Source organism: Camellia sinensis, chromosome 4, assembly GCF_055761805.1.
Source record: "Camellia sinensis isolate YWXY chromosome 4, ASM5576180v1, whole genome shotgun sequence".
Classification (NCBI taxonomy): Eukaryota; Viridiplantae; Streptophyta; class Magnoliopsida; order Ericales; family Theaceae; genus Camellia; species Camellia sinensis.
In genome coordinates, this window is record NC_138964.1 from 76,159,183 (window position 1) to 76,169,608 (window position 10,426).

At 34.2% G+C, this 10,426-nt stretch overlaps 1 protein-coding gene across 2 annotated transcripts; it reads right to left on the reverse strand.

Moving 5' to 3' along the window:
- Nucleotides 1-4,380: 4,380 nt before the first annotated feature.
- On the reverse strand, nt 4,381-7,780 carry LOC114316427 (protein IQ-DOMAIN 18). Of its 2 annotated transcripts, none has more exons than XM_028263092.2 (5): nt 7,374-7,780; nt 6,940-7,233; nt 5,731-5,976; nt 5,486-5,629; nt 4,381-5,379 (listed from the first exon to the last, which is right to left on the reverse strand). In XM_028263092.2, exons 1-5 carry the CDS (start codon nt 7,512-7,514, stop codon nt 4,555-4,557), a joined length of 1,650 nt encoding a protein of 549 aa, XP_028118893.2. In that variant the 5' UTR covers nt 7,515-7,780; the 3' UTR covers nt 4,381-4,554. The 2 variants fall into 2 exon arrangements, with proteins under 2 accessions (XP_028118893.2, XP_028118899.2); XM_028263098.2 differs by having other exon boundaries at nt 5,486-5,626; nt 7,374-7,762.
- Nucleotides 7,781-10,426: the final 2,646 nt, after the last annotated feature.

The window sequence follows — 10,426 nt, forward strand, 5'->3', positions numbered from 1 at the left end:
TACTCATTATGGGCCTATGAATATCTGGTTGTAGTTCTCTATATTGCAAATACTCTTATTGTTTGATTAAAAAAAATAATAAGAAGAAAATCTTTTCTTTTAACAATTTTTAATCAAAATAAAAAGGATAAATTTTAAATACATTCTCTAAGGTTCGATTAAAATATGAATTACATCCTGTGGTTTGAGAAATTACATTTCACTCCCTACGACTTCTAATTTTATAACAAATTGCTCATTTTATTAATAAATTGTCAAATCAATTAACAATTTTTAATGAGATTAAAATATATTTCAATTAATAATTTAGGTAATTTTATTATTATATAAAAAGTAATTATGAATTTTTTTTTAGTTAATTCTATTAAATAAAAAATTCTAATAAGGGAGTATTTGTAATTTTTCAAACAACGTTGGGTAATCTATATTTTAAGCAAACTTCCAACATTTTAAGCAAACTTGAGAAGGTGTATTTATAATTTATCCAAATAAAAATTATTAGAAGTTTAGTACTTTTCAACTAATCAAAAGAATTTCATTGTGATTGCATTTATATGTTGGCATTTGGTATACTGATTTCAGTGAATCACCTCCAAACCAAGGAGTCGGGCATGGGGAAGGCAAGTGCACCTGTCGTCCATGAAAACTCACTTTTCCGCAACTAACCATATTATTTGTCTTTATTATTTTAGTAATACATTTCTGACAAAGAACAAATCACGAGAAGCCATATTGGTACTGATATAAATCAATAACAAAAAAAAAATAAAAAATAAAAAAAAAAATATATATATATATATATAGCATTTCATCTTTCTTTTGCTTATGTTTTATGTGTGTTTTTTTAGATGAGAGTGTATTTAATTTATAAAATTATATATATACATATATTGTCAGAGGTTTGGATAAAAAATTCAACAATGATAGAGGGCCCTAATTTTTGTGGCTCAAATGGCTCGAATTTGTCAAAACGACGTCGTTTTGAGTACAAAACAACATCAAAATTGCCAAAACGACGTCGTTTTGGCAAATTTGAGCCATTTGAGCCACAGAAATTAGGGCCCTCAAACATTTTCCTAAAAAATTATACAAGTTTCTTAATACATGCATGTTTCCTAAAGACATTAACATTATACATGCTGTTAATAAATTAGAGGTTTTTGAGTTTCTTTTAACAGATAACCCTTTCACAGGCATGCAACAATAAATTATTATTCATTAGTCGGTATGTTTATTAGGGCTTTAACATTATTATATACCTTTTATGTGAATGTAATGCATATATAATCTTACTTAATTAGATGCTTGTGATTGATTCTATATTTGAAAGAAAAAAATTGTACGAGTTCTGCTATTCAGTCCTAATACCTTCTCCGTGGTTAGGAAACACATATGTAGCATTTCCACATTGCATGGCTTGGCTCGACTAATTGAGAAATATAAGCCCTATCTATTGAATAAAAATAAAGAAAATGTCTCGTAGCTCAAATTTTGTGGCTCAAAAATGGCTCAAATGACCAAAACGATGTCGTTTTGGCCATTTTTATGTTGTTCTGTACTCAAAACGACGTCGTTTTGGCCATTTGAGCCACTTTTGAGCCACAAAATTTGAGCTACGTAGCATTGTCGTAAAAATAAAAAGAAAAAGAAAAAATGAGTATTGTTGCTTGGGATGAACATTTAACATGAAGTCGGAAACACGTGTCGCTTGCATTTGTATTTTTCCTTCTCATCTTTATTCTTAGTCATTTCTCTCGTCTCTGTTTATTACCTTTACCATAATCAAACCTGAATCACCTCTCTTTGTATTCCGATTCATTGTTCGTTCTCTTTGTTTAATGGTGGTCTCAAGAACTCTGTTAGTCCAATGTCTTTATCGTAACTTAGTTTCCTTTAATTTACAAGTATTTTCAGGACATTTCCAATTTGTAATATCCTTGCTATTTTTGCAATAATAAAGTTTTCTTCGTTTGTTTTGTTTATCCATCTCCATTGCTTGAGTAAATTATGTAGTTCTTTTCATTTAGTCAAAAAAGAACCGGTGGCTGTCTATTCAACTAAGCAGAGTCTGTTTGATTAAAAGTCATTTAATCCATTTGGACTAAACTTGGCTTTGGCACGCCCGCGCACCATTCATTGTCATGACAAGCTCAATTGTTTTTCTTCTTTTTGAGGGAAACACATCTCTAGAGAGTTTTTTTTTTCTTTTTTTTTATTTGATTACTATGGCGTGTGAGGAAGGAAGATGACTGCGACAATGAAAGTGTTGGAAAAATCCAATCTTGAAATGTGGTTTTCAACTTTGGTGTTTTAAAAAACTGTTAGTAAAAATTATGCTAAGCCTTGATCGACAGCAATTAAGCAATAATTTAAACAAAACAATTTAACAGAGAATCAGGTGATCGTATAAAGGTTCCAATGCCTTGAAAATACAAAGAATTTTTTGGAACAATTAACAGTCGAAAGAAAAAAATAACAAAATAAACAAAGATAACTCCAAATAAAATTATTTAATACAAATTATTGAAGAAACTACTCTTAAGTTACAGAACTACTCCTACGATAAAACTAAGTTTTTGATTTGCTGATTCCTCTTTCTCTCTAGCAACTCCTGCTTTTATATTTTCCCATCTTACTCTAGCCCATGATTGCATGATCTCCATTACCCTGTAACTGTCACTGCTTAACTGTTGCAACTGCTTCCCTACTTCTAAGCCTTCACACTCTACCAAATCATCATGATTGCATGATTTCCATTACCCTGTAACTGTCACTGCTTAACTGTTGCAACTGCTTCCCTACTTCTAAGCCTTCACACTCTACCAAATCATCAACTTCCTCTGTCAATCCGATGTTCCTTTATGTTGCCACATATTCCTCATCATTTTGAGCCTTGGATCAACAGGTTAATGCTCCTTATTTTGCACATGTTCCTTTCTGAGGCAACCGACTAAGTCCATGACCTAGCCTAATAACTGCTCCACCACTTGGATCATCCAATGCACATGACCAACTCCTTTTATGCCACATGTCCCTTTGATTAATAGAAGACTCCCATTCTTTGCTATATGTCACCATCTGATTGATCCACCTGTCGACAAGAATTTAACAAAAGTGGGTGCAAACAAAAACCTTCATTGAATTGACGAAAAAATTGTTTCCTTCAAAACAATTTTGCCCCATCAGATGGTGTGTACTGGGTTACAACAAGTTTGCCTCCACAATACATTGGAATCTTGATTAAAATATTTATCTACTGACAGTTGCATAGACAAAAATAAACTAGAATACCTTTGATATGATTAAGAGAACAAAGACAGCTAATACTCAAGTTTGTGGGAAATGATTATGAAAAAGGAAACAAAAAGCTAGCTGTGAGTGAGTGAGAGAGAATTGCAGAGATACTCTGAACTCTGGAATAGCTTGAATGGTTGAATCGTATCCAATCAGCTTAGACTGAAATCTTGATGTTGGATTTAACATCGATTGTGTGGAGCTTGACTCACACCGAATGGGTGTACTAACAGAATGCATCCGATCATAGTCAGGTGCAATCTGATCCATCGCATTTGATCGTGCCAAGTGAAAAGTGGGCCATCAAAGCGCTATACAACCCACATCACGCTCGTGCATGTGTGATTATTGTTCGGGTGCATGCACACTAACATCCTTCTGCATAATTCCATATTCAAAGTATTATATTCCATGTAACATTTTATTATCCATCAACTTTTCCTCTTTTTCAATGTTGGACAAGTTCCTATCCATATTTGTTTCAAGCTTTTCGAAGTTAAAATATGAAGCTTTTAAAAATACCCATAAACTAAGATTATTATTTTGGAAATTTCCCAGCAAGTGAGGCTGCTGTTGCAAGGAAGGAGGTGGCTGCTGTGGAGAGATAGTGGTGGCTTTCCTAAGGAGAGAGAGAGGTGGATGTGGCTGCAATGGAGAGGGAAGGGTAGAGAACTGCAGGCGGTGTGCTGAGGAAGAAGAACGAGACGGTGGCTACAAAAATTCTTTGGTTTTTTTTTTTTTTTTTTTTTTGGGCTTAACGCGTGGATAACTTCCTTCAACATCATTTAATGTGGTGCAAATTATGATAATAAAATAAAACAAAATTATTGTGGTTATGGTGCAAGCACCACCTCATTGAAATTACTAAATCGGAATACTGTGTCTGATTTCATATCAATTTCCAAAGAAAGTAGTAAGTTTCCAAAGAAAAGAGATAAAAACCAGTGATATTAGCACATCTCCTCTGTCAATGGTTCTGCAATAGGCGGGTGAGTTTGAGAGAGGGAAATAGTAGAGACGTTGAAGATGTCACATATTCTGCTTCTTGAATTAGCTGCAACAGAACAGCTAGAGGGAAACAAAAAGGACCTAAAAATCATTGACTAATCCATTTTATTGCTTCATTTGGTCATTCCCATCTTGACTACATCTAGGTCTCACATTCTAATACAAAAGGGTAATAATAATAGTTATAGAATAGAACAAGCATTCATCACTGCTGTTGTCCCAAATTCAATTAGTCATCATTTCGCCATTGGTTCACCTTAACCACCTTCTTAAATCAGTGGTTGAACATGGAGAAATTTCTCCACCGATGCTTTCTGTATAACATGAAGACAGATTCGACTGTTGTTCCATTCCCACAAATCCTGCTTGCACACTCTTGAAACTTGGACTTCTCAAGTTCTGGCTAAAACTACTACAATCAATCCCAATTCCAACACTGCTGTATGACTGCTGATCAGGAACTGGGTATGAGAGGCGTTTCTTAGCTGACCCACTTCGTTCCCTTTCCGGTGTTGAGGGCCTCTGTCTAGTAGCACTTTGTGACCGAACACGAGCTTTTGCAGACTCAGTGGCAGCCATGTAGTTGGGCGTTGCAGAATTACCAGCACCTTCACTTCCCTGGCGAGATAAACCACCATTCAAACAGCGAGCAGATCTCAAACTTGGAGTATTTGCGGTTGAGTAGCTTCTTCTAGATTCTTCTTTGGGGCATCGGGGGCTTGCTGAACGCACCTGCAGTGGTTTCATTTTGGAGGAAGAGGGTGTGACAGGTGGTTGAGGATATGAATAGGATGCCCTGTGGTAGGGAGAAGCCAGAGAGTCTGCGCTTGATTGCTTTTGAAATTGTGATCTGCCCACACCAACACCAACACCAACACCAGCACCGGTATTAGGACAACAGTAAGGCCTGGATGTGTCAATTTCAAGAATCTTTATACTTTCTCTTCTGTCAGTTGAAGATCTGTTGTTGCTCTCCCATTGCTTCATCGCCATCCGGTGATCAAGCCAATTTGTTCTTTCATCTGCCTCTTTGTCATCTCCAGCACAAGGGTTTGGGTTCCTACCTGAATCCCATATCTTGATATGGGTACGTATCAAAATATCAAAGATTTTGAGTTCATGATTCCAAAAGATGGAAGAACAATTGAGAGAGAGAGAGAGAGAGAGAGAGAGAGAGAGAGACCTGTTGAGAGAATGCATGTGCCAGGGTTTTTTCATGGTTTAAAGCAGTGGCCTCTTTTCTTGTCTGCAAAATAGCATCGAGTTCTTCGAGTGTGCGTGGACACTTGTTCCAATCGTCTGCAATGCCACAGCCAGCTCTGGACTGCTACAATTGTTAGACAAAGGAGATGAGGAGATTGTGGTCCATACACGATAAATGATTATGTACATCTTGTACAAGCAGAGTAGTTTTTAAAAACAACTTACAATTGATTTTCTCTCTCGGATGTCTTGCAAATATCTAGATTCCCATGAGTTGTCGATTTCGGCAAACATGGACTTTCTAGTTCCTTCGAGTGAGAGCCTGGCGCATTGATCACGCACCCGAACCTGCACTCGAAACAGGGCTTGCATGCATTTCAGTGTCATCTTTGCTTGCTTCCTAACATTGTGTCCTCTCACCAAAGCTTGAAGCTTCACAATCCCCTTAAGCGCTCGTAGAGCTCTCCTTGCCTTCAACCGATCAATAATTCACTTCTAATAAACAATAATGATCTATCTAGCCATCTATCTATCAAACAGCAATAATTCTTCACCTGGCCTGTTCAATTATTATCTTTTCCCTTATGTTCTGGTGTTAGCATTTAAATCAAGTAAGTACATTTCTTTGCTTTTTGAATGGAAATGTCCCTTTCACACTATCAAAATCAAACACAAACTGAACCTAAGAAACCCATCAGTGAAAATTGAAGCTACACATTTTTTAATAAAACAGAACAAAACAAAACAAATTCCTTTTATTGGTATTCCACACAAGGTATACCCAACAGGACAGGAGTTTCACATGGGTCCAGCGAGCTCACCCATGAATTGCCTGTGGAGGTGACAGTGACATGAGAGACCAGAGAATATCAAGACCCAAATTTCATACCATTTTAAGGCATCCAACTGACAATGAATTGCTAATAAATTGAAGGGTCTAAAGTATATTTAGGGCTAGTTTGGCATGTACTAAATAAGTCAAAAAGTCAAAAAGTCACTATCTTATTTAAGTCACATCATCTTATTTAAATTACATCACCTCTCTAACACATCATATGAAACCCAACCCAAACCCAACCCAAACCCACCAATAAGTCAAAAAGTGCACTTTTTTAGGACATCCCAAACCAACCCTTAGTTTGGTGGCTTAGAGAGATGATGTGCGACAGTTTAACATTATTTATTCAGTTTTGGAACCTAACAATGTTTAGTTGAAACTTGTCGAGAAAAGAGTGCTGAGTTCGTTCAGCTTCAATCACGAAAGAATATACCCATGAATTCCATGAAATAAATGGCTAAAAATTGCATAGCATGAATGAAAATGAAATTGCTTAATTAGATACAACAGACACAACATATATTTTGTTATTTTTTAAATTGAGAGACATGGATTTCAAGATTAGAAGTGAGTTTGTATTGGTATATATTACTTACTAAGTAGCCTCTGAAAGCAGTCTGAATTACTATTGCTGCAGAGTAGTAGTGTTTGTGTTCCCAAACCGAAGTGGAAGAAGTCAATCGAATGATCTCAACAGCTGCTTGGGCTGTTGCAACAGCGGCTTCAGCAGCTGCCTTAGTTGCTGCTGCCACTGCAATCGCATGATGCCTTTGCTCTGCACCCAAACTATTAGGATTCATCACTGGACCTGTGCTTGTTGCTTCACATTGCTGTATATTATTATTGGTAAATGAAGGTCTCCTGAACAACCATCTTCTCTTCTCCCTCTTCTGCACCACAAACAAACACCCAAAACCCATAAACATCAAAATGAATAAAATATATATATATATATAGAGAGAGAGAGATAGTTCAGTATATTCAATCAAATACACACACACACATTTATATATATATATATATATAAGACCTTTTCTTCTTCTTCCTCATCTTGATATTGTTCAGTTTCTTCTCTTCTCCTGCTAGTCTTTTTATCATTTTCTTTGGATGGAGGAGACCTGAAGGCTCTCTTAACGACTGTCAACCATGAGGTACTTCCTTGCTTTCCCATAAAATTGACACTACTTCACTTCACTTGTAAATTGTTAAGTGTAACCAAAAGCTTTGTTACATTAGTTTACAGCGCTTTGCAGGAAGAAGAGAGGGTAGAACGGCGAGGTAGCAGTGTGTGAGATTCTTTTCGATTTGGGTAACTGTAAAGAAGAGAAATGAATGAGAGATGAAAAAGAGTACTTGCCTTATTCTATCTTATTATGAGTATGTTTATATGTGCAGAGCATCTAGGAGAGTACGAGCTCCAATGTATCTGCTAAAGGTGTAGGTGTTTTGTAGTGGCATGGGTAAATAAATTAAGAGCAGTGATTAAGAATTTTAAAAGTAGAATTTTAATTTAAGTTTTAATGATTTAGCATAAAAAAATAAAAATAAATAAACAAATAATTAAAAAGAGAAAAAAAAATAAAAAAAAATACAAACATGTGGATCTTATTATTAAAATTTATTCTAAAATTAGAATTTTTAAACATTTTTAATAAATTAATAATATATATGTGGAGGTTTGTGATTTGTCATTGACAATGTATATAAAAATGAAAAAAATGTTGGAGTATTAGAATGAACATTAATGATGTGATAACGAGTTTCGCTACTTTTTATGTTTTTTTTTTTTTTTTTTAATATCTTAATATTATTAATGATATATTTTTTAATAGTCTAAATCATTATAATAAAAATGATGCCATGAATATGAGAGAGTTGTTAAACAAGAATCCAAAGTTTATTAAAAACTGTATGCCTTTTACGGATTTAGAGAGAGAGAGAGAGAGAGCGCTTTTATTTTTCTCTTAAAGATTAGCTGACACGTTCTAAAGGCGTCACGTGGTATGTGCAGCTGAAGGACACCACTGAAATTTTTGTGGGGGCTCGGTTGGTGAATTTGAATGGTGCTAGGCTTCCCTCCGACTGTGATGAGACTGGAGTATGTTGTTAAGTTTGAAAAAGTTTATTATAGGTTTTATTTTGACAATTTAAATTGTTTAATGTTTAGAATTTATGGAGTATTATGTTTATAAAAAATTACGTCGATCAGATATTAATAATTATTTTATCGATCATATTTTTATCAATAGTTTATTTTTTTACGGTCTATTTTTTTTTATATACAAAATTAATTTGATCATGTATCGATATCTGATCAACGTGATTTTTTATAAATATATAGTAGTCAATAGATTTTACACATTAAACGATTTAGATTATCAAAATAGAACTCGTGGTAGGTCTCCACGACCTAAAAACACCCTCCAATCCGATTACAGACGGGAGGGAAGCCAATCCCATTTGAATACCCATTTGAAAAAAAAAAATATAGGTAAAATATAAATAAAATATAATTATATTTTACAAATTTTTTATTTATGTTTTTTTTAATTTTTATTTAAATTCATCATTTAAATATAACTTAAGTATTTGAAAAAAATAGCACCACACTATCATCAATCGTCACAGTCACAACTCTACAATTACCACAGCCATATCTACCACCTCGCTACTTCCATTTGTACCACCACTGTCACACTAATTTCAAAGGGCAAAATCAAATATAGGAAAGTATTTTTTTTTTACAAAAATTACTTTATTAAAAAAAAAATTATAAAAAATATTTTTCATTAAAACAAAAAGTGTTACTAATTAAAATATTTTTTTTATTACTTTATGAAATATCAATACAAAAGTGAAAGCAACTCCAATGGTGAAAGTAACGGTCGGGATAGGATCAAGCCATCCTAACCTGTGAAACTGGACCCTAAGCACGCATTTTTTCTCTAGCGAGTTCATGCTTGCAAGTCTGCAGGCGAAGATTTAAGGCTTATAATTTCAAAAAATGCTGTTTCGTTTTCGTTTGTTTTCTATTTTTTCATAATTTTTTACGAGCTCACCTGCTTGTCCGACAGGCAGCCCAATGAATCGCCTTTCGCTGGCCAATGAGGCGGCCAAGTTTCAAGCCCAAGGCCTAGCTTCATCCGAGCAATCTTGATCGGGCTGCGAGCCTTCAACCCAAAAGATGATACTTAGGGGGCAACTTCTTGATAAGTCTCATATGTAAAGTTTAAGATCCAGTTAATTTTCAAATAAAACATTTGCAACGTTAGTTCTATACATTTTTAATTGTTACTAAAAAATTTTATTTTATTTTTTTAAAATTTACAGACACTGTTGCATCTTACTACCGTTGAACTTCTGTCAAACGGTCACCGGAGACTCGTCAGAATGTTCAACATCACCGGGAAGTTGCCGAAGTATCGCTGGGAAGTCATCGAAGTTTCGCCAGAAGTTCACCGGAGTGTTAAGAATGTTGATGGAAGTCACCGGAATGTTCAGAACGTTCACTGGACATTAAGAATATCACTAGAGACTCACCGGAATGTTTAGAATATTGCCGGAAAAAAAAATAAATAGAAAAATTAGAGCAAAAAAATATAGTAAAATGTGCTAAATATTGATAAAGTAAAAGGAAAAAAAAAATGAAACGACAAAAAACAGCAACAATGGGAAAAACATATGTTATTTTTCAATTTTTGTAAAGTTTAAACAAATAATCTCCAATATTAATCAAACTGAAAAATAAGTTTTGAAACTGTAAAATGTTACAATTTCAAAGCAAAAATTTATTAAGCATTTATCCTTATTAATCAAACTGAAAAACATGTTATGAAACTGTAAAATTTTACAGTTCTAAAGAATGTTATGAAACTGTAAAATTTTATAGTTTTATACCATGTTTCATTCAAGTACCAAAAAAATGTGAAACTGTAAAATTTTACAGTTTTAAACCATGATTCATTCCAGCACCCAAAAAAATTTGAAACTGCAAAATTTTACAGTTTTCATCGTCTGTAACTAAAACTCGAAAAATACTTGTTTAGAATTTGAAAATTTTCTCCATTAGAACAAAAAAAGAGA